The sequence below is a fragment of the Ctenopharyngodon idella genome, chromosome 5, assembly GCF_019924925.1.
Source record: "Ctenopharyngodon idella isolate HZGC_01 chromosome 5, HZGC01, whole genome shotgun sequence".
NCBI lineage: Eukaryota > Metazoa > Chordata > Actinopteri > Cypriniformes > Xenocyprididae > Ctenopharyngodon > Ctenopharyngodon idella.
This window is the reverse complement of record NC_067224.1, coordinates 6,603,281-6,629,025: the sequence shown is the minus strand read 5'-3', so window position 1 is coordinate 6,629,025 and position 25,745 is coordinate 6,603,281. Positions and strand designations below refer to the sequence as shown.

General features: G+C 37.1%; 1 protein-coding gene across 2 annotated transcripts in view; it reads left to right on the top strand.

Moving 5' to 3' along the window:
* tmem132e (transmembrane protein 132E) overlaps window positions 1-23,241 on the top strand; it is a 366,256-nt gene extending 343,015 nt beyond the window's left edge. For both annotated transcript variants that reach the window (XM_051894027.1, XM_051894026.1), the window contains exons 6-9: window positions 2,862-3,067; window positions 8,835-9,111; window positions 12,761-12,955; window positions 19,531-23,241. In XM_051894027.1, the coding sequence (XP_051749987.1) occupies window positions 2,862-3,067; window positions 8,835-9,111; window positions 12,761-12,955; window positions 19,531-20,601 (1,749 nt within the window). In that variant the 3' untranslated portion in view covers window positions 20,602-23,241. The remainder of the gene's footprint in view (window positions 1-2,861; window positions 3,068-8,834; window positions 9,112-12,760; window positions 12,956-19,530) is intronic.
* Window positions 23,242-25,745: the final 2,504 nt, after the last annotated feature.

Below are 25,745 nucleotides of genomic sequence, written 5' to 3'. Positions count from 1 at the left end.
TTATTGGTGTGTGGCTGATTGGGATGCAAAGAGAGCTATATTCTGATACCACCACATAGTGTTTTTGACTTAAAGGGGACCTATAATGCCCTTTTTACAAGATGTACAAGATGTAATATAAGTCTCTGGTGTCCTCAGAATGTGTCTATGAAGTTTCAGCTAAAAATACCCCACAGATAATTTATTATAGCTTGTCAAATTTGCCCCTATTTGAGTGTGAGCAAAAACACGAAACATTTTTGTGTGTGTCCCTTTAAATGCAAATGAGCTGCTACTCCCGGCCTCCTTTTCAGAAGAGGGTGGAGCTTTAATAGCTCATGCTTCGGTTGCTTAACAACAACAAAGCTGGAGAATCTCACGCAGTCAAAATGACGATTGTCCGTAATGGTGTTCAGCCTTACATTGTTCAAACCGGAGTCGGACACTGATGGAGAGACTCAGGAAGAAGTTACAACTTTTAGAATGAAACTGGACATTTATGAATGGTGGGTAAATTTATGTAGTTGCTGTGGAGTGGATTCAACTCATTGACTAGCATGTGCCGTCATGTTAATAGTTTTTGCAAATCCAGCGTTGAATTGACCCTCGTTTGTCTTCCTCTTCTCTAAAGCAGCCCAACATGGCCTCACCCTCTTTGTTGCGTGTTCTCGGGGGCAGGGTTTATGTAAATTTTGGGGTTTGTGATGTCACTAACCCGGGAGGAAGCTCGTTGTAGTCTACCAGCCATTTGTTGTAGTCCTTAAAAAGCTAGTTTGATGTTGTTTATGCTCAAACAGCAACATTACACACTAACTAAAGTTAAAAAAAGAAAATCATAATCAAGGACCACTTTAAAGGGGATAGTTCACCCAAAAATGAGATTTTTTTTCATCATTTACTCAGCCTCAAGTTGTTGTTGTTGTTGTTTTCCATACTATGGAAGTCAACTGTTTGGTTACCGATATTTTTCAAAATATCTTCTTTTGTGTTCAACAATTCATACAGGTTTGGAACAAATTAAGGGGGAGATTTTTTTTTATTTTGGGTGAACTATCCCTTTAAAAATTATTTACTTATAGTTCAGTCAAGACAACTCTCAAAATAGATTTTAACAGCATTTTATTTATAAGAATTGAGTGTAGGTAAGGAAATGTTTCATTTGAACATGAAAAGCGCTCTCTGTACCTCCCCCTCACTGCTGTTATCCTCTCTGCTCTTTCGCCATATGTCAGATTTTTCAGCAGTATTATTCATAGTTTTTCCCACTGAATAACAGTCCCTTTAAAAAAGAAATGAAGTGGGCAAGCAGAGTTTTCCCGCAGATTCTCCTAAAGGCCACTGGGCAGAGAGCCATCTCCTCTGATCAATTCCCCATATTGATGGTATGGATAAGAGAGGGAGCTGTCTAGCAGGCCTACATATTTTATTTCACAGATATCCCCCACTATGATGAATCTCTAGTCTTGGATAGACTGCAGCTCCCATCCTCCATTCGAGGAAGATTACGTTCTCTGATTACAGTGTCAGCTGCCTTAGACCCCTAGATAAATCATAGATGGTACCCCAAAGCAAAGCTTCAGCTATCTATTACAGTAAATAATTTATTATTAAAGACTGCTGAGTGTACATATGAAATGTGTTGGCAGACTGGAAGGAATAACAGGGGGCGAAAACTATTCTTTTAGTTTTCTTTGGTACCCCTTTGGGTGTGTTAACAAAATGTTCACAACTTGGAGATTTAAAGATGTGTCTGTGTGTGGTGTGTTCATTAGTGTGTCTGTTTGTGCTCAGAAAAAAAGGCAAAATGCAGTGAATAACAACTGCTGCTTCTGGGGAAAAAAAAAAAAAAAAAAACAATGCCTCAGGAAAAAAGCTGTCAGACCCAGTTCCTATGGGGTGTTATTTCAGGAAACATGTTTTGAGTAAAAAGATCTCTTTTACAATTTAAAAATACTTTTGAATGCATTATTTTCATGTTTTACTTAATGCTTTTAAGAGTGACTCAGAATGTATCTCAGTAACCCTTTCTAATTGATTAAAAAAAAAAAAAATTGGTAACACTTTATTTTAGGGTCTTTTAACTAGTTACTTATTAGCATGCATATTACTAGAATATTGGCTGTTTATTAGTACTTATAAAGCACATATTAATGCCTTATTCTGTTTGACCTTATTCTACATTCTTAATCCTACCCAATACCTAAACTTAACAACTACCTTACTAACTATTAATAAGCAATAAATTAGGAGTTTATCGAGGGAAAAGTCGTAGTTAATAGTGAATACATGTTCCTTATACTAAAGTGTTACCAAAAATTATTTGAAACTACGCCTGTCAATTAATTTAATGTGTTAATGTGATATAATGTGATGCATGTGGTTAAAAAATCATGCATTTAACACCTTGCCCGTACAATACCACAGGCTACTTGGCATGGCAAACCATACTTACAGAGTAAGTGGGGAGCTGTTCACATAGGATGCATTCATGGTTTAAAAACAGCTGAATGTAGCACAATGCAGTGGTCTGTTGGACTGCTTTTACTTGACACAGCTTCTTAAAAGCATGTTGCTCATGGCGTGAGATGCTGAAAAAAAATACCCAAGCCCTTTCATTTCCCATCTGAGCCCACATTTCGGTAATGAGTTGCTGTGTACACTATCAGGTAGTAGTCTGCTGTTGAGTCTGCATCATTTTGGGGGATTTGTTAGCAAATATTGATATGTAATTATTTTTTATTTATTCAAATAAGTGTATAAATTCACAGCCCTATTTCAAACCGACATCCATTTGCAGTTGCCCATGAAAAGCTTTTGTTTTGTGCAGCCTCTCCAGAGAATGCAGCAAAAGCAATCAAATCTCTCTTTGCTCTCCTCAACAGGTGTCCATGAACTGTGACTATGTGTTTGTGAATGGAAAAGAAACGCGTGGCTCCATGAACGCTCGGGTGATTTTCAGCCATGAGCACCTGAGTGCCCCTCTTGAGCTCACGGTCTGGGTGCCCAAACTGCCCCTTAAAGTGGAGCTCTCAGACAACAGACTGAGCTTCATCAAGGGCTGGAGGGTGCCAATCTTACCCGATCGCAGGTAAGACACACCAGCGATCTGTTCAAATATACTTTCACTCTGAATGCTGTTTATGTATATTAATTTCCCCAGTAGCACTTTTAATGCATGTTTTCTTTTATTTTGTGCTTGTTTATTAATACTTAATACTTGTAGGCGTTGTGAGAGCGATAAAATGGTGTTATAGTTTAATTAGTGGACTTGTTAAAAGCTTTAAAGCTAGGTCACTAAGGGCTGTTTTAGTTACAATGTGACTATAGAGCTGATGTCGCATGAGACCCGAATGTCATTCTTCATACAGCCCATTTACTGTGATTTTGACAAATTGAAGCAGCGGTGTTGGCGTACAGAATATCAGCACAGGCATTTTTCATGAGGAACCTCTCCAGAATTAATCATGATGGAAAATATTCTGGTAACTCACTAGTATCATTATTGCTCCGTTACAGAGGTCTTTCTTTTTTGATGCAAATCTCTAATTAAATTCATTCAAATGGGCCATTAAAATGGAAATATGATCTGATTCGGTTATGCTAATCCAATTTGGGTGCAAATCATCAATCTACATCTAGTCTTCATGTAGGGCTGGCTGTATGATGTATGTACCATACAACGATAGAAATAAGTCATCCATTAGAAATTCAGCTATAGAGATTTAGCTTTGGTAGCTTAATCAACATTGGAGCATTTAAAAATATCATATATAGCTGCTAGCATGCATTTAGATCGCTAAATTAAATCTAGATAGTGTATTATGGTTCACTATTATCAAACCGTTGTAAGCAAAGTCTCTCAGCACGGTTATATTTGCAGTATTTTTCCCTGTTTCATACAGACAATTCACACACAATACAAGCATGTCATTACATTTGCATTTGACCTCAATTTGAGTGCTTTTGATTTTGCTTCCTCCCAGGACCTAAGATCTCTAAGGCTTTGTTCACACATACAATCTCTGTGTGATCAGCTTGAAATCTGATTTGTTTTTCAGATGCAATCTCTATCCCAGTGTCTGCACTGTCATTTTGCAAGTGAAGAAATCATATCTATTGAATTTATCTGGTTACTATAGTAATGACTTAAAAGTCAGCATGGCCCCAAAAGACATAGGAGAGTAGCTGTCACCATGGAAGGAAAGAGAAGATGACAAAACTGAACATTTTGTCTCTGCTCATATTCATCTTGACATCTTGTCACAGTGCGGAGCTGCGGTGCATAAGACCCAACCAAGGCACCAGCTAATCCTGATTAATCTCATGATTTTCTGTTCTTTTTTAAATAGACTAATTTTAAAATATTTTTTTAAAGAAAATAATGTATAATCTCTGCAAGCTTATGAATTTGTGTGGATGACGCTAATAGCAGAATATAGTCTAGTTTTTTTTTGTTTTTTTTTCACCTACAGAATCAGTTGTTTTTGAGAGACCCTAATAAAATTCAATTCCAACTTCAGTTATGTATTGCTGCATAAAAATATATATATATAATGAATATTAAATTGATCAATTTTGAATTAAAGTATTTATTTTTTAATAAAAGGATAAAAAGATGAGAAACTGCATGAGGCAACACAAGCATCAAAGGCATTTCTGTACTGCTTACACATTCATGCATATTCAAAAATCCACGCATTCGTTTATTAATTCACCATTTAATCCATAGTGAATTTCACATGCAAGCATAAATTAGTCAATTCAGGCACAGCGGTAACACTACTGTGTTTTGTGTATACATGTTATATACATGTATATAACATGTATACATGTTACATCCCATAACATTATATACATGTTACATCCCAAATTACATTTATTAGGGGTTCAAGTGCATAGTGCCCAATCGGCCTGACGGGGGCGCTACAGTGGTCAAAAGTACGAAATGGTTCATAACTCCTGAACCGTTAGGCGTAGGCTCAAGTGAATCAAAAAAAAAAAAAAAAAAGTTGAAATTTTGATTCACGGTCCTCAAAGGCCACCAAAAAGTTCAAAGTGAGTGGAGCCACTTTTACTATATTACTTTTACTATACTTTTACTAAATGGCTATAACTCCTGAATAGAATGAAATATTTTCACCAAACTCAGCACAACTATGTAACAGTTCATTCTGTGGTCACATGAAAAAGGACGTGGTGAAATGGCCACTTCGTGGTGCTATAATAGCAAAAAACCTTTAAAACAGCTATAACTACTTCACCATTAGTCTGATTGACTTGAAAATTGGCATGCAGTGTCTGTGTGCAAGTTGTCATGATTGTCTATCTATGAGGACATTAACGTATCTCAAAAAACATGGCCGCCATAATCCAATGAAGTTAGCTATACATGGTCCTAGGGGTCTGTGAGAATTTTGAAAGAAATCGGCCACTAGGTGGCACTAACAAGTTTTACGCCTCTGTAATCACGTGTTGTTTCACACATCCACACAACATTCATAACATTTGATAGATCTCCTCATGCTGAACAACTTTGCCTCAAGAACCACTGCTGTCAATCAAATCGTTCATTAAATATTCACGATTATGTAAAAAAAAAAAAAAAACTACTTTTGCAAACTAGTCCTAGTTTTTTGCTCGATCGGAACCAAACCAGTGCGGTATAATTTTCTGGCCTCTCTGGATAAATAATTAGCAAAAAAATGCTGAACTTTACTCTTTGTGTAGCTATAACAGGGTCATTTAGAAAATGGGCATGGCAAAATATACTCAAAAGTCTATAAATTGTAAACGACAACTCAAAACTTCACAAAAATAGGTGAGCACATGCAGTATATGATTCTAAAGAAGCATGTAAACTTTTATAGAGATGGGACAATAGGTGGTGCTATAATTGTTAGCTTTAAAACCATATTTCCTATGGTAAACTGCCTGTGTTGGCTGTAAATGGCGTTTTATATCTATGATTGAGATGGGTAGAGGCTTGCTAAATGAAACAAAATACCTTTTTATGCATGTGCTTAAACTAAAGGCCTTAAAGCGCTTGAACCCTGATAACTGCTGCTCGCAGCTATATTTATTCTCATTATTATTTTTTAAATCTGATCTAACCTGAAACTTATTTTATAGATTTTTATTTTTATTAAACAATTAACCGGATTTGGATGCACCAAAGAATCCACTGCCTGTTTGAACAATGCCTTATTTTCTTTCCCTCTTCCCTTCTTTAAGTTCCTCCCTCCACTGCCCTGTCCATTTCATTCCACTACATTGCCCAATGTTAAGACGTGTCAGTGGGCAGGTTTCTCACATTGGCCTTCCACACCGATTGATTGATGTAGCTCACTAAACTGGTGAAACAATGATGTGTCTGCAAAACTTGACACTCATTTTTATTGGATGAGCAAGTCCCCGTGCATGAAATCTCCAGTTCTCTTAACAGCCTAATGAGTTCAAACAAGGCTCCTCTCTTGAAGTGTGTTCTTCTGGTCTGAAACTCACATTAACCTGTATGAGGAGAACAACTTTCCTCAAGAACATAGAGAGCTTCTGTCTGCCGAGTTCTTCAACTGATGCAATAGCCTCTTGTTTTTCACCTCCATGGAAACAGGAGCGTGTGTTTAACTCAGAAGAGAGCAAAGTGCTGATCAACAACTGCTTTCCACTATTATGAGTCTTCTGCTTCTGCGTGCCTGTCAATCTCTCTTTGTTTCTGAAAAGTACCAGTGTGTCTCCTTACATGATAACACAATGCTTTACATTGAGTTCAATTTAGGCTTATCGATGGGCATGCTTTGTCAGTCACAGGCAGACAACTGTCTCTACATCTCCAGTAATCTGATTAATTAGTTATGTGTGTAGAATTGGTAAAGTGGCATTCAGCTCTCAGGATCCACCCAGCCCTTGCCCTGCTTCCTCTCGCTTACTTCACATGGTGACACGCTGCTGAGGGAGCAGATTAGATAGATTGAATGTGATGGTATGTGTGAGGCACGCAAGAGCCACTGATGCGAAAACTCTTTGAAACCGGTTTCCAGATGATGCACTTTTTGATACTGGCATGCAGTTCATTTTGGAGGGAATTCACAAAAAATTGTTGTTTATATGCACACATTTTCTATTAGCTATTTTAACACCCAAAGCACTTAAAGGGATAGTTCACCCAAAAATTCTGTCATTAACTACTCACCCTCATGTCCTTCCAAACCCGTAAGACTTTTGTTCAACTTCAGAACACAAATGAAGATCTTTTTGATGAAATCTGAGAGCTTTCTGTCCCTCCATTAACAGCTACGCAACAACCACTTTGATGCTTCAAAAAGTTCATAAAGAGATCATAAAAATAATCCATATGAATTGAGCAGTTTAGTACAGATTTTGATTGCTTTATATGATGAACAGATTTAATTTAGGCTTTTATCCACATATAAACATTGATCAGCGAATATAAACAGAAGCCCAACGGAATCTGCTAGATGCATGAGAACAAACCTATTACGGAAGCTCAAATGTGCTGCGTAACACACGAGAATGAACCTCACTGGTTCTCGTACACATCAATCAAACATGCTTGAGCTTCTGTTTACCACAACTGATATGTGAGTTGATGAACATTTATATGTAAATAAAAGCCTAAATTCAATCTGTTCATCATATAAAGTGATTGTGTCTCTTCAGAAAATTTGGACTAAACCGCTCAATTTATATGGATTAGTTCGTAGATCTCTTTACGAACTTTTTGAAGCATCAAAGTGTCAGTTGCTTAGCTGTCAATGGAGGGACAGAAAATTTCATCAAATTTCATCAAAAATATCTTAATTTGTTTTCCGAAGATGAACGAAATTCTTACAGCTTAGGAACGACATGAGGGTGACATTTTCATTTTTGGAACTATCCCTTTAAGAAATGCAAATATATTAGGTAATGGCACAAGTAGGGCTGCACGATTTATCGCACGATACGAAAAATAACATTGAACTTAAATGCAATTATCATTTAAACGCAATTCTTAGTGTGATTATGAAATTGCAAATGCTGCGATTATTTTTTTTATGCGCAGCTTGTCAATGAAGAATGGCTCCAAATGCTGAAAGCACTGCGAGTTTGAATCACTTATAATGTACATTAGAAAAAGCAACACGCATCCAACATCTTTCCAGACATGAGAAGCATTTATTAACATCTTGTCCAACAAAAGACAACATTTAATAACGTTTTTATTCCAAACTCACTTCATAACGACAGTTGAGCATCCTTCTGTTAGATGTTGTGGTTTCTTACACAGAATAAGGCAGTCGTGTGTTTAGTAGTCATGTTTAATCATTTAAAGCGTTTTAATCTTCTGTTTATTCAGCTACTGCGATAATGCGTGTTATCTTCTTCTGTGGCAGGGCATATTTAGAGTTTCTGCACAAGAGCGGCTGGCTTTCAGATGGAGAAGCATTTACTACTGATCACAGAGTCGTACAGCTCTGACAAGCTGCACATAAAATAATCGCAGCCTTTGCCAAATCGCGTGCGATTTAATCGCGAAAAATCGTGCAGCCCTAGGCACAAGCATGCCAAAAAATTTAGATGAGGATTATGTGAAAGGACCAAAATAAGAGTTTCCAATGTGTTTGTTTTTCCCAAAAGGTCAATTTGTAATGTTCAGATCATCTGTTAGTCTAGCTCCATTTCACTATATAAATTGCAGATCAAAGTTCACTAAACTTGAATGCAAACTTAATAAACAGTCAGAGACAAAAAGTCACACTTGAATGCACATGAATGGAACATAAATTCTGGTGTGAATTTCTTATCTAACTCACAATGACCTCTTACTTCTACTCTTACTCTTACTCTTATCTCCTCAGAACGGCCAGAGACAGCGATGACGATGATGAAGATGACCGTAAAGTGAGCCGAGGATGTACGCTTCAGTATCAGAGGGCCCAGGTTAAGGTTTTGACCCAGTTCCATACAACTTCTACTGAAGGCACAAACCAGATGATCACTATGCTGGGTCCTGACTGGCAAGTGGATGTGACTGAGCTGGTGCAAGACTCTCTGAAGGTGGTGGACGCCAGGGTGGCTGAGCTGGTGGACAGGACGGTGCTAGTGGCCAACGAGCTTGGATCATCCACTCTGAAGGTAGAATACAAATAAGAATGGACCTTATAAATTTAGGATTGATGGAATAATGGGGGGAGAGGTAAATGGAGCTCTCAATACCATATTACAATGCAGCAATTTCATTTTGCTATTTTACATGCTCTTCATCCAACATTATTGGACACTGGTCCTTACTCATAGTTTTTATATCTGTCAAGACATGATGCAAAGTGTCTAAGGGACAATTTTTTAATCCCTTTTACTGTCTCATATATCCAAGTACAAACTTTACTTTCACTTTTTCCCTGATGTTATGTTTTAGACACTAGCAGGGTGGCTGATTTTATTTTATCTTTACTTTGCTTTGATTTTGTTTTGTTTTGTTTTGTTTTGTTGGAATGGTCATATTGTTAATGGGATTGAAGACTTGCTCTCATCTCACCCTTTCTCCTTTCTTTTGTTACAACAATTGCTCATAGTCCAAAGTATAAACTTTGCTTTCACCTTTTCCCTGATGTTATGTTTTTGACATTGGCAGGGTGGCCTTTGATTTTTGTTTTGCTTTTGTTTTGTTTTGTTTTATTTTATTTTATTTTATTTTATTTTATTTTATTTTATTTTATTTTATTTTATTTTATTTTATTTTATTTTATTTTATTTTGTTTTGTTTTGTTTAGCTGTTCTGAAACAGAAAACTCAGAGTTTCCCATTTCAGGGCAAGTCAACTCAGAGTTCATGTTTTAACTCGGAGTTGTTTGAACCTCCTTATTGAAACGGGCCCCTTATGTAGCCCCGCCCCTTTTCAGTGCTGCACTCATTGTGTTTTGTCTTCCAGTTTGTATTTCCACAGCATGAAGGAAAGATCTTACGGATTTATGAATGAACCACTCATTTTAAAATCTTCCCGGTCTACTGACATTTGTTATGACATCCGCTTCAAACAATAACTCTAACTCTACAATAAGTAAATCCACTTCACTAGCTAATTACTCTTCAAAAGCGCTGCCATAGAAATATACAGAGCTACCGCAAAAATGGAAGTTTAAAGAAAAAATTCTAAAGATTGCTGCGCGCTTGTTTCTCCAGCACAAAAGGTCTGTAGATAAAATCAATAAAGATCAAAAATTAGTATTTAAAATTCTCACATTTAGTTTAGCTCTGCTGTTGTCTTTATCTTTTAATGCCCCTTTAGAAAGCTATTCATATGCATATTTAGTCCCAGTAGGCTATTCAGAAACTGGGATGTTTGGGAAGAGAATTATCTATGCATTATAAAACTTCAATAGTGTTAAATTGGGGGAATCATTCTTGAAAGTGAAGTTTTCTCTCCATTGAATCAGCACACAATCAGTTCATTGTGTCCAAACAGAGAGAGTTTTGATTGTTCATGACAGCTTCATCACACCTCTCCACAGTGTTGTCTGTTGTTTGGCTTCAAAAAGTGTGTTTTTTGCCCATAAACAAATTTGAGCATAAAAGAAAAAGTTTGCTAATTAAACTAGGGAAAACTGCAAAGGTCATTAATAATTAATGGCCCATGCAGATTTCGAATGTTTTTGCTGAATGCGAGCTGAAAATAAACGAGTCTGAGCACAGAGCATCATTTCACCCTTCCAAAAAAGAAAGAAAAAGAAACAAAGGGAAAGGTACGAATAATGTTGTTTATTACTCGACCACACCAGGGTTGTTTAGCTTATTTGGTGGGTCTTTGATCTTTCTCTGCCACAGCGCTCATCCTCCACCCGTCACCATGGCCTGAACACAAAGACGCACCGCTGTTAAGCTTTGAATGTCTCTCATGACACATTGTTTTGAGAATATTATGAACAGCAGAAGGTATTGTTGACCCATTCTTAGCACCGACTGAGCTGTTATGGTCCTGTGAATCCATCTACAGAAGCATTAAGTGTACAATACTAACTCTCCGAGCCTGATTTTATGTATTTCTCATGACTTAATTGGCTTGCCAGGTCTACCAAGTACAGTAATTAGGTTTTCGGGGAATAGGCAGTCCCTTTTTAGTCTTTGAACACACTCTATTCAAGCATGCAAAGCTCTGGTTTTAATGCAAACATCAAAAGCAGGTATATCAGCAAGTATAATAAAACTAATTGCTACAGCCTGGATACCAAACAAACTAGCCATTCTGGCAAGAATTTGTTTTTAGTTCCCCTTTTTCTATCTGTCATTCCTTTTCTCTCCTTCAAATGAGCTGTATCTTTGAAGCTTGCCTTGAACTTTGGAAATAAAAAATGCAGAAACAAAACAGTTCAGTTCAATTATACATTCAACTGCCTTCCCCCCCAAGGTCTACATCCCTTTTCCAACCAGAGAAAGGGAGAGAGGATTGTATAGGACTGGATGGTCAATGAACTGTAACAGCCTGCTCCAAAACATTAGTGCATTGGGACACAAACAGTGTGCATCTGGGACATATGGGTTGCAAGTCTAGGCTGGTTCAGGAAAAGCCTCGGTTCGGGTCCCTGGTGCCCACCGCATGCCAAGACAGCGTTGTGTTCTTCAGCGAGAGATGAGGCTAAAAATGGCTAGATGGTTTTTCAATGCCAAAAGATGGTTGAGCATCGCCACTTCACAGACGAAGTATAATCAGCAGCATGGCTAGTTCATAAACCTACATCAGCGTTGAGGGCTTTTAGCTGGAGATGGGTAATTTTGAAGAGGGAAGTAATAGCAGGTTGGATGAAAATGTTTGCTGTAGAGGTTGGAGATTTTTGAACACCATTAACAGTCATTATGGACTTTATTGGGCTAAATTATCAAGAGCAAAATTCGCTTTGCTCCCTCCTGTCTGGTTAAGTGTAACCAGCTCTGACTCAGCTGTGATTAAGACAATTATATGAAGGTAAAATTATTGTTCTTTGTTTCGCTATAGCTGTAATTGAAAAGATAAGATAATGAGCTTAGTTTGCAAATATCATTTTGACATTTGCAGATGGTATAAAAGGAAAGCAAAAACAACTTCAATTTCTGTCAACATCGTTTAGTGTTCTTTACTAGTCATAATTCTTTAAACTTCTGTTTGTCATGGAGAGACTAAAGTGTAGGCTACTGGCAACGATTCAGTTTGTTTTAAAATTCATCCAATCTCTATGTAATTCTCCCTCTTTTTGTGTCTTTCTTGAGGCAAAAGTGCTCCACGTAGGCTGCCTTGTTTTTGTCTTGCAAAATGCGAGTTCAAGTTAATCGTTCTGAATTATGTAAAGAGAAAAACTATCCCTATATTGAGGCTCATTTTATCTAACTTGACACTGTGTGGCTCTGGGGATTTCCAGGGTCTCATGGTTCAGCAAAGACACGCAGAAAAAAAAATGAGATTCTCTGACCCTCCTAGTCGTGCCGCCCCACTTGACTTTTCACTTGGTAAGTCCCTGGTGACCTTTAACGCTGGTAGGAGGTGAAGAAACGGTGACATAATTGGTTTGAAGTGTCCGATGGAGGATTTATGTGGAGGCCGAGTGCTGGCCGTCCTCTGGAGAAAAGATGCATTTTTCCCATGCTTCCTTTACTCAGTGGGCTGTATCTTGAATATGTGGGATTAATCACTAAATGTTTCTGTTTGACAGGCATTGTAATTTCACTCCTCCCCATACTTTCATCCATTTAGACTGTCTTTACACCTCCATTGTCTTTCTTAGTGTAAAAGCGCATCTTGTTTTGGTGATTTCAGGTTGAATCACCACTGGCAGTGGAGGCGGTACTGGGCGAAACACAGTTCTCTGTGGTAGACGAGAAAGTGTCCATAGTGGAGCTTCGTGTTCATGCCATCTCGGGACTGGCACTTAATCTTCAACCAAGCCCTGGCAACAGCCATACCATGGTTGCCAAGGCAACTGGCCTGCAGACACTCTCCACTCTTAAGCAGGTATAGTTGATTCCTTCATTGTTTTTCTCACCTTCTAGAATAAATGACATTGGCTTTTTTGACAGTATTTAGTTACATTTTTAACAAAATACAGGTTTTTAGAATGTACAGTATATTTGATTTGTTGCTGGTCCAAGACAAGTTAACATTAACTAAAAAACAACAACAACAACTCAAACATTTTTTACTTGAAATAACATAAACGTTAGAGGGTTAGTTCACCCAAAAATGAAAATTCTGTCATTAATTACTCACCCTCATGTGCTTCCACACCCGTAAGACCTTCGTTCATCTTCAGAACACAAATTAAGATATTTTTGATGAAATCTGATGGCTCAGTGAGGCCTCCATTGACAGCAAGATAATTAACACTTTCAGTGCCCAGAAAGGTACTAAAGTGACTACAGTGGTTCAACCTTAATGTTATGAAGCGACGAGAATAGTTTTTGTGCGCCAAAAAAACTAAATATCAACTTTATTCGACAATATCTAGTGATTGGCAATTTCAAAACACCGCTTCATGAAGCTTCGAAGCTTTACGAATCTTTTGTTTTAAATCAGTGGTTCGGAGCGTGTATCAAACTGCCAAAGTCACGCCCCCAGTGGTGAACCATTACAATTTCGAAACACTTATGACGTAACGAAGCCTCGTTTACTGAAATCATGTGACTTTGGCAGTTTGATACATACTCCAAAACAATTCGAAACAAAAGATTCATGAAGCGATGTTTTGAAATCGCCCTTCACTAGATATTGTTGAATAAAGTTTTTTTCATAACATTAAGGTTGAACCACTGTAGTCACATGAAATGTTTTAAATATGTCTTTAGTAGCTTTCTGGGCATCTGAAAGTGTTAATTGTCTTGCTGGCAATGGGGGCCTCAATGAGCCATCAGATTTAGTAAAAAATATCTTAACTTGTATTCCGAAGATGAACGAAGTTCTTACAGGTGTGGAACGACATGAGGGCGAGTAATAAATGACAGAATTTTCATTTTTGGGTGAACTAACCCTTTAAATGAAATTGAATAAAATATACATTAACATTAATCTTATTTTATTTAACCCTTACGCTGTGTTAAAAACCCTGTAACACCTTTGGTGTTCCCTGTGAAAAATGACCAGCCGTTTGTAAATCACTCATTATGCTATATTATCACCAAATATTGATTCAATCTTTTTGTCAATGTGTTATCTTTCAGGTTTTGTAATTATTTTTGAAACCAATTGATCTTAGGTTTCATTGATGATAATCAGTGTTAGGGAAAGTTACTTTTAAAAGTAATGCATTACAATATTGCATTACTCTCTAAAAAAGTAATTATTTGCGTTACTTAGTTACTTTTTATGAAAAGTAATGTGTACTTTTTCTCACCTGGGCTGGGGTTGCTTGTTTGTTTTTTAATAACAACAAAAACAGTTCTATTTTTGGCAAATGTTAAGGCCCTTTCACACCAAAAGTGAAATTAATAAGCCTAAATTAAAGTGAAAACAAAATATAAACACAAAAACAAAAACATATAATAATAGTATATCAATCATACTAAAATAACATTGTTAAAAGAATATCTACCAGCTCTAATAAACTTGTCCAAGATGGTCTACTAACTAATTCTGACCCTATTTTGCTGGTAGTCTAGCTAGTCAACGCATAAACCAGCATAGACCATATAATGAGTAGACTAAACCAGCTACGGACCATCTGAACTTTCATATTTTAGCTGAATATTCATGGTATAATCAATGTGAATGTGTGTATAATATAATAGGTCTTACAATTTACATTCTTAGACCCTGAATGAAGATACAATGTACAAAAGTTCACAATGAAACCCTAACTAAAATGATCAAACTTGTTTTGGGTCAAGAAACACATTGAAGAATCTGAATTAATTTATATACAAAATACAAACATGTGTCTTCATGTAATTGTCTAAATATGACGGTATCATTTGTCATCATAGCCCTCTGCAGCTGAGTCCATGGAAAAGCTCTAACCTTTGCCCCCCGCAACTAATTATGCAAGTGACATTTATGTGAAAATCCTCCTTGTTTCTCAGTATTGTTCGGCTCCTCAAGAGTTAACACTGGCTGATCTTAGCTTCATATTGATGAATCGAGTCTCCATGAAGGTTATACACCATTGGCAAATTAGCCTCAGCACAGTCTTCCAGCCGGCCCTCACTACTTTAATAAAGGCTTGTTTGGCATTCAGACATATTCAAATCTCCTTTAATATCAGCACACCAAATGAGCAAGCATCTTTGCTTAATAAGAAGCCACCGCCACCTCTGTTCTCTGCCGTTGTCGAGTGTCATCAGGGGAGCTCCGTGTATTTGCTGTATAATCTTTCTCAAAGCATTAATTGGAACACATTCGCTCGTATTTTCATGCGAGGACCTCGTATGCTGCTGTGCTAATTTATACAATGTCTTGGGCAGGTCACGGAGCCCTGCCGCGAGAGCTTGCGGCCTTTTTTTCCTGCTCTGTACTTAGCCTGTGACCAACATCCAACATCAGACGAGGGTGGCTGCTTTCAGTTCACGCATTAAAATCCAGCAGATCTTCCCTCTCTGCTTCACCACCTTTGGTTTTAATTAGCGTAATGTATCAGCCTAAGTGCTTGTGGAGACTGTGCAATAAACATCACTGATGACCCTCCTCCTCCTCCACTACCAGTCCATCATTTCAATCCTTTAGTGCACTTACTTACTTCACCTCTGCAGTCACAAAATAACAGCAGCTTTGCAACCATTTCTGTATTCACACTGTGTGGTGTTAAAATTTTGAGTACATTGAAATTAAAAATTTGAGTTAATACAATGAATGCGATTGGTTTAAATCAACAGAAACTCAAAATATTATGTTATCTGAACCACATTAATTAAGTTGATTTGACAAAAGAAAAAATGTTGTGATAACAAATCATGAAAATAATTTTTTACAGTGCAGGCGTTTTTTTTTTGTTTGTTTGTTTGTTTGTTTTTCAGTTGTGTTTGATTTCCTGGTAACACTTTACAATAAGGTTCAATTTGTTGGTATTAGTTAATGCATTTGGTATCATGAACATTGGACAACATTTCTATACAGCATATATTAATCTTTGTTAAAATGTATTTATATAATTTAATAATTATTAAAAGTTAATTATAATTTCTATATATACATTTTGGTAACACTTTAGTATAGGGAACACATATAAACTATTAACTACGACTTTTCCCTAAATAAACTCCTAATTTACTGCTTATTAATAGTTAGTAAGGTAGTTGTTAAGTTTAGGTATGGAGTAGGATTAAGCATGTAGAATAAGGTCATGCAGAATAAGACATTAATATGTACTTAATAAGTACTAAGAAATAGCTAATATTCTATTAATATGCATGCTAATAAGCAACTAGTTAAAAGACCCTAAAATAAAGTATTACCTATATTTTTAACATGACAAGTTTGAGTATAGATTAAGTTTAGTATAAATTATCATTAATTTATTGAACAAACATGAATTAACAGTGAACAAAAGTGAATTTATAAAATAATATTAACCTAGATTTTAAAATTCTGTAAATATATATATATATATATATATATATATATATTTTTTTTTTTTTTTTTTTTTTTTTTTTTTTGGTCATGGATCGCTGTTAATTCATGTTTGTTGACAATACGTTAACTAATGTTAATTTATACAAACTTGAAATGTCATGATGTATTATTGTCTGTAAAAAACTAACATTAACCTAAATAAATGTTGTTAAAGTACAGTTAATTTTTAGTTCATGATTGCATTAAATAATGTAAGGGTCCCACTTTATATTAGGTGGCCTTAAAGGGTTAGTTCACCCAAAAATGAAAATTGTGTCTTTAATTACTCGCCCTCATGTCGTTCCACACCCGTAAGACATTCGTTCATCTTCGGAACACAAATTAAGATATTTTTGATGAAATCTGATGGCTTAGTGAGGCCTCCATTGCCAGCAAGATAATTAACACTTTCAGTGCCCAGAAAGCTACTAAAGATATTTAAAACAGTTCATGTGACTACAGTGGTTCAACCTTAATGTTATGAAGTGATAAGAATAGTTTTTGTGTGCCAAAAAATCAAAATAACGACTTTATTCAACAATATCTAGTGATGGGCTATTTCAAAACACTTCTTCATGAAGCTTCAAGGCTTTATGAATTTTTTGTTTCCAATCAGTGGTTCGGAGCGTGTATCAAACTGCCAAAGTCATGTGATTTCAGTAAACGAGGCTTCGTTACATCATAAGTGTTTCGAAATTTCACCACTGGGGGCGTGACTTTGGCAGTTTTTAGTCATTATTTTGTTTTTTTGGCACACAAAAGTATTCTCTTCGCTTCATAACATTAAGGTTGAACCACTGTAGTCACATGAACTGTTTTAAATATGTCTTTAGTAGCTTTCTAGACATCTGAAAGTGTTAATTATCTTGCTGGCAATGCAGGCCTCGCTGAGCCATCGGATTTCATCAAAAATATCTTAAATTGTGTTCCAAAGATGAACGGTCTTACGGGTGTGGAACAACATGAGGGTGAGAAATTAATGAATTTTCATTTTTGGGTGAACTACTATGTGCTTACATCAAAAAATAAGTACAATGTACTTATTGTGTTCATAATGTATTGCAAAACATTTTTGCTGCTATTGATATGGGTAAAGTTAAGGACAGGTTTGGTGGTATGGGTAGGTTTAAGGGTGGGTTACAGTGTAAGGAAAGTGTCAACAGTGTAATTATAAATGTAATTACAGAAATGAATTACAGGTGTAATTACATACAGGTATTTTTCTAAATATATGCACAATGTAAGAACATGTATGCACACAATAAGTGCATTGTATCAAATGATTAATTTAAATGTTAGTACGTAGTAGTTAAAGACACCCAATATAAAGTGGGACCAATGTAAGCAATCTGAAGCTTTTTGTGTAAAGTGTTACTGATTTCCTTGTTCTTTCTTTTAACTTTAGATGCCCCTTTCTTTTGTCTTACTGGCAGCCTTAAATAATTGATTTTTGCTGTATGCTGGTGTAAGCGATTATTCCGTTTTAAAGTTCCAAGTGTCTTGGATGCAAGAACTCTTAACTTTTATAGTTCGTTACGAACAGTGAATTCAAAATTACCTTCAAGAGAGAGCCCAAAAACTTTTAGCAGTTAGAAATTTAATGACATTTTTATGTAAAAGTTACAGTGTCATGTCCCAAAGATTGAAGCTTGTAGAATAATCAAGGGCCATGTGTGATTGATGTCATTTTATTTAGTGGCTAGAGTGATCTCAAAAGGTCCACGAGGACAACATGTCATCTTCAATGTATTATTCAGATCATGCATATCAAAGACTCTCTTCATCTTGACAAGCAGTGTTGACGGAGCCTGAGCCTGAATGTCAGAACAACCTTGAAGTTAGTGATGCGACAGAAGTTTTTTTACAGCCTCACAACAGGCCGTTGCTGACTGGAGGCAGATAAATACTTCTCTTCCTGAATATAAAAGCAAAGCAACACTTCATTTCTGACTAAAAGCACTCTGGCAGAGTGGTTTCATTTTGTCTGTCTGCCAACAGGTGTAAGGTGTTGTGCTGTTCCTTTAGCAGAGAGCAAGAGCAGGAAAACAACTGTCAAGCTCTAGCTTGTTATGAGGTGACAAGAACACAAGCGTCGCGCCAGTGCCGCTTCCCCTCAGCTTGTGTTTCTGACGGTCAAAGCATGCAAGCACCTCTGATGTTAGCTGCATTTCGTTTTCTCAAGACAGTTGTCTTGTATGGACCAGTAAACTCAAGATAATTAACATTTAAAAGAAGTTTTGAAAATCAAGAGATGAAGGTCGAAACACTGCTAATATGAATAATCTCTTTGTATCAAGAGAACGTTGTTGAAAGTTACAATGATTTTTGTGCTGTGTTAATGTTAGCTGTGCCATTGCCTTAAAGGGTTAGTTCACCCAAAAATGAAAATTCTGTCATTAATTACTCACCCTCATGTCATTCTAAACCCGTAAGACTTTCGAAGACGTTCGGAACACAAATATAAGATCTTTTTAATGAAATCTTAGAGCTTTCTGTCCCTTCATTGACAGCTACACAACTACCACTTTCAAGCCCCAGGAAGGTAGTAAAGACATCATAAAAGTAATCCATGTGATTCCAGTGGTTTAACCTCAGTTTTATGAAGTGATTTGAGTGCTTTGTTTGCACAAAAAACAAAACAAAAAAAAATATTAATCTACAACACGTGTTGTAGGTTATGTGTGTCCATCAACGGCGCCCAGCTACGAATTCAGGGGCTATGCAAAATTCATTCACACCAGTGAGTCCTATTCATGCAGTTCTAAAGAGAGTGTAAAGTTTAAACTTACCTTAAATCTCATCAGGAGTTGACTATGAACTTGAGTGTGCATGTACAGAATGATGTGTTCTATATGCAATACCAATGCAACATGACCTTCTTTAGAGTCTATCACAGACATCAAAGTAAGAATTCAAAGACAGATTCGAAGGTTAACTGTTGTTTACAGGTTGAATTCATGCTCACAATTTCTTTCGTTTTGTGTTTGTAGGAGGCCAGTTTGTCCATCTGGGTTTACTACAGCGACAATACCGCCGCCCCCCTGAGTATGTACGATCCTAAAGACTACAACCTCAATGCCTCCACAGCAGACGATAAGGTGGTTTCGGTGGCTCAACAACCCCAGCAGCGGTGGCCAGTCATCGTTGCAGAGGGTGAGGGCACAGGAGAGCTAGTGCACGTGGAAATGACCATCTGCGAAACCTGCCAGAAGACTAAACGCAAGAGCGTCATTGCTTCATCTCCTGTGTTCGTCAAAGTCCGCTTTGGACCAGATGAAGACTCTGAGGAGGAAGTGGATACAGAGACTGACATAGACACTAGAATAGCTGCCAACACGGGAAAGCCCGCTATCGATCCCAACGTAGGTGGCGCAGGGTATGAGCCATCTAATGAGCAACCCGCAAGCGTGCCCATTGATTACACCAACTTCCCTACAATAAGCAATCCGGAGGAACCAACTGAAGAGGATGAGGAGGATGACGAGTTCGTGCACAATCCCCGTAGCATGACTGACCTAGAGATCGGCATGTACGCTCTTCTCGGCGTGTTTTGTCTCGCCATACTAGTCTTTCTTATAAACTGCATTGTGTTCGTGTTGAAGTATCGCCATAAGCGCATCCCTCCTGAAGGCCAAGCCAACATGGACCATTCCCACCACTGGGTCTTTTTGGGTAACGGGGAACCCCTGCGCACCCAGAGCGACCTCTCGCCTCAGACGGTGGAGAGCCCCAGCAACACCTTGGAGGGGGTACAGACTTGTTGTCACGGGGACCACCACAGCAGTGGCAGCTCCCAGACCAGCGTACAAAGCCAAGTCCATGGCCGAGGAGATGGCAGCTCCGGTGGTTCCACCAAAGACCACGGAGAAGAGGCCAGCTCGCCGACCTCCAAGCGCAAACGTGTCAAGTTCACCACCTTTACCCTTCCCACAGAGGATTTACCCTACAACTCCATCCCCATTGCCAACGAAGAGGACATTCAGTGGGTATGTCAAGACATGGGCTTTCAGGACCCAGAGGAACTGCACGACTACATGCGCAGGATAAAGGAAATAGCCTGATCGGGCGATATGCTTTCTAAAGACGTTCCTTTCTATTTTTCTCTCTTAATTTTCACTCTAGAGGAGGTACCTTTCACGAAAAAACAACCAAGGCCTAGTGTCCAGTTTTGTTGGGGTTTTCTGCACAGTGCTGTTTCCCTTATACATTGAAACTTGTACAAACTAAAAAAATATTCATGACGCTGCCAGGGAAGCCAAAGACGAGTCTAAGGGATTCTAGCAAAAATGGCTTTAGCGGTGTGTGTGATTGCTGCTCAGTAGAAGGGTGAGTGTACAATCTTTAAGGGAAACCTAGAGTTTTTTAGATGTAAACACTAATATCAAAGTGGAATCCTGAAGTACTCAATCATGTGTGGATCACCCTGCTGTGGATAGGATCTTTCTCAGAGGAATGCCTGGAGTCTTGGCACTGTGTCCATTCTTCTTCTTCTTCTTCTCTTTTTTTTAATTCAACAGATTCTTCTCCAACAAAGAGGCCTTTGAAGTGCAGATTCTACTTTTGTCCCAGATTTGTGTTTGAGATGGATCATTTTCATGCCATTGTTGATAAACCTGACACTTAGCCACAGAAACTGTCACGTGAGAACGTGCCAAGGATTCTTTTCTGTCAGTGTTGGAAAAGTCAAATGATTTTATCCCCCTGCCCCTCTTTTCAGCGTTATCTCGTTTCAACACATGCCTTGGTTGTTGAATTAGTTCTTCGTCTGTCTTTGGTATTTCATACTCATTCTCAATCTGGATGCCACCTTTGCTTCTCTCACTGTCTTGGTTAAGTCAAATGCCTTATTAAATGGATCTCAATAGTCACAACCTCTCTCTGTGCTGACACCGCATTTGTTCACATTAGTAAGGGCCAAAGCAGGGGGCAACTCTACAGATGTCTGTATTAAACGTGTCGGCATGGGGAAGGCGGGAGCTTGTACATTGTGGAGTTAGATATCTTCTCCAACATTCCTCTGCATGAATGGAGACTTGGAGGCACAATTTTGTTTTTGTTTTTTACTTTGTATATGTTTGTATTGTGAGAATTATCTAATCATACATAAATGATAATAGAGGACATATCATGTTACCATGCATTACATGCATGTGCCAGACTCTCCCTCCTGTGTACATACCATGTTCAGTACATAACGACTGCTGACGCTTAACTCTCGATTACTCGGTTAGCCTGAGAAATAGGGGAGGCAGATGCCATATAGGGATTCGGCAGCCGGATACTTGAATTTCAGTGAGGCTCTCTTTTCTCTTTTTCTGTCTCTTTACTGATCTCACCGTGAATTCCCATCCAGGTGGTAATAGAGTTAAGATCTCTGGTAAGGATAAAATGCTATGCAAACACACTGGAGGGGTTGGTTATTGTGGTTAAGTAAATCTGCCCCAGATATCATTATAGCACCATGGTTACTTTCATTATTATACCAAGAAATATCTCAAACTAGCTTTGAGATTTAAGTTTTCTGTTTTGTTTTTAACTTTGAAGCTTGCTAGATTTCTTAAAGAAAACGCCACAAAATGCGGTAGCACAGTAGATCAAGCCCAAAAATGTAAACATTAACTAGTTTAGAAAGGGTTAAGCTGGTAACGGGTCTGGAAGCTTTTTTGTGGTGGGGCACAAAGAAATTGTATCTGTATTGCTGCTGACCTATCACAGGTTAGTTTCAGGGTTACAGTCCCCCCAGTTTCTTCAGGATGTCTAAATTCACACACTCTATTGAATGCTTATTTCCCACTGTGCTTATTTGTAACATGCAGGATTTACCCTTGACTTTGTTTTTAATAGTCTTATTAGTCATTTTCCTGTAACCAGGAGGGAACACCTATAGTTGCTTTCTTTTTTTATAGATTTTATTATATTATTTTTATTTAAAAGAAAATCACCCCTAATTTAATCAGGGGCCCTTTGCACTCCAGATAAGAGTCACAGAGAACTTAATACTGACACCTCTTCACCTTTCTCCTATGATTTGTTTGTCCCCTTCACTCTTTCTCAAAAAAATATAAACCCTCAGTCTTGACGTGTGATGAAATGTTAATTGATGATGTAAAATGTCAAGGTATTAGGTTTTGATTGACAGCTGGAGTGTTGGTCAAAGGTTTAGTTTGACCTACACTTTACCGATATGGAGGCTCGGAACTGAATGTAAACTTTTCAACTGTACCTTGACGATCAAAATGAACATAATTTCCAATGTATTATTAAGGTTTTCTGATGGGGTACATGAGACTCGATACGACTACTAGCAAGTCTCTGGTAGCAGCTCATACACTTTTCCGTTTTCTAAACTGATTTTCCTAAGTGTAACATCACCATCAGGACATTTTTGGTTGGTTTCATATTGTTTTCTACTTTCAACTGATGTATGTATGTATATGAAACAGCAGTTGCAATATCTGCGCTTTCATTTTTCTTTTTCAAGAGGAGCTGCTACTAGGCCTTTGCCTTGACCACATGCTGTGTTGTGGTGTAGATTTGAGCTGTACTCTATGACCTGCTGAAGCACGGTACTGTCAGCCATGTGCTGTCACACCCTTAATGTACAGAGCACTGTTACAACATCCTGTATCCTCCCTAAAAAACAACTGTTGTATTTCCCTCCTATATGTAAGTACTAAAGAAAATACAATGCATAAACTTGGTGTTATGTCTTTTACTTGACAATGTCTCTGTATTTTAATGCGTTATCTAAACAATAGTTGTCTGCTGCCTACTGAGATGTCTAGACAGCTGTTAATTTATTTATAATTTATTTATTTATAAGGACTATTGTTGTTTGTTAACAATAATCCACAGTCAAAAGAAATGGAAATGAAGGGTGACACAAAAAAAAATGTTCCATTTCAAACTGTTCCTGCTATTTTATTTTATAATGGCATTATTAACATCAGCGCACAAGGCAAGTTGTTACAGAGGCAAAGCAAGTTATTATATTTTAATTGAAATATTACAGACAAACTTTTTTTTAAAAAGTGCACTGATTAACTGTTTACATTAAAAAGTAACTGCATTAAATATCATTTTAAACTACATTCAGTTCTTATTTAGTATATTATTTTGAAAAATATATTATTTCTGTAATAAGTACTCTTTTTTTAAGGGTTCATAAGGTCATTTCTATTTGCTTAGGTCGTCGCTTCGTAAACTACATCATAGTCATAAGTAACACAAATTTTGAAAAATGAAAAAAAAAATAGAATACTTCATAAGTGTTCTGTTGTGAAGTACACTTTAGCATACTTTTAAAACAAGTACCTATTATGGAAATAATATACTTTAAAAGAATATAGTTAAGTGCAAATTCAAATTAATGTCATATATTTAAATATATTTACACATGTATAATGTAGCATGTTAGTACATTTTAAATATACAGCATTAACTTTAAATCTAATATCAAATAACACACTACAGTTAAAATTATAATTATTTTACATGTCCTTTAGTATGTTAGTCCACACTTTATAACAAAGTATTAAAACATAATGATTTAAAACATTTCTTAAAGTAAAACTTTTAATTTGACATTATTACAAAGTGCACTTTTTAAGTGTACTTTAAGAAACAGTCATGAAAGAGTACTCTCTTTAAGTGGCCTCACTTAAGTGGCCTTTCATTTCATTAATATTATATTATCTGCAAATACGGTTTTTTTAAATATATACTTTTAAAATTTGAAGTACAGGTGCACATTCAATACAATCAAGCACACTTTTCAACTTCATAGCTTCACAATGCATAATGCAATGCAAGATTTTAATCAACATACTTTTCTAAGAGGATTTAAACATGTAAATGGTTTATAATACATATTCAAGTGCTTTAGAATGGCTAGTGCTTTGCATTTATTGCTTCACATCATTTCTTTTATTTCCATCATTGCTTTTGCAATACCAGACTCACACATAACCACTCTAGAGGTTAGTAGTAGGTAAAGTGAGAATAACAACCGCCTTCATGGCATCTGTGACTGCCTTCGAGGATGAACACTCTGTGCTTAGACCTCCCATGGGAAATAATGTGGGTTTTGAACTGATGCAAAGACTTCTTCACTTACAGGTCTTGTTATATTGTGCCGAAATGTGAGAAAAGAAGAGTGTTTCTGTTGCCATACAAAAAACAACAGTGGATTTACACCTCTTTTGCACCTTTGTGTCACATTACTTCATGTACCAGTCCTGCATGTGTATGCTTGCCCTGTGTCAACACAAAACTTCACAAAGTCTTAATTTTGTTTTTGGAGTCTAGAATAAGTTTTCATGCTTGAATATATATATATATATATATATATATATATATATATATATATATATCTTATTTTCCATATATTTTAGGGGTCCTTGACTGTGATTTCACTTTTTTTAACTTTAGTTAGTGTGTAATGTTGCTATTTGAGCATAAACAACATTTGCAAAGTTACGATGTTCAAAGTTCAATGCAAAGGGAGATATTTTCTTTTACAGAAATCACTTTTTAAGGACTACAACAAACGGCTGGTAGGAACTACAACAAGCTTCTTCCCGGGTTGGTGACATCACTAACCCTAAAATTTACATAAACCCTGCCCCAGGAACACAGAATAAAGGAGGTGAGGCCATGTTGGGTTGCTTTAGACAAGAGGAAGAGTTGTTGTAGGAGAGTGTTTGCTAGATTTGCACAAAAGATTAACATAATGGCCCATGCCATTTGATGAGTTGAATCAACTCCACAGCATCTACATATATTTATCCACTAACCATTCAGAAATGTCCAGTTTCATTCTAAAAGTTTCTCCATCAGTGTCCGACTCCGGTTTAAACAATGTAAGGCGGAACACCGTTACTGACAATCCTCATTTTAGCTGCGTGAGATTCTCCAGCTTTGTTGTTGTTGAGCAACCGAAGCGTGAGCTGTTAAAGCTCCGCCCTCTTCTGGAAAGGGGGCCGGGAGCAGCAGCTCATTTGCATTTAAAGGGACACACACAAAAATGGCATGTTTTTCAAATTTGACAAGCTAAAATGATCTGTGGGGAACTTAACAGACACATTCTGGGGACACCAGAGACTTATATTACATCTTGTAAAATGGGCCTTTTAGGTCCCCTTTAAATCGTTGCAGCACCTCATCTGTTCCCCATCTGTTTAGTTCCTTTCTCTATAAAGCCCCT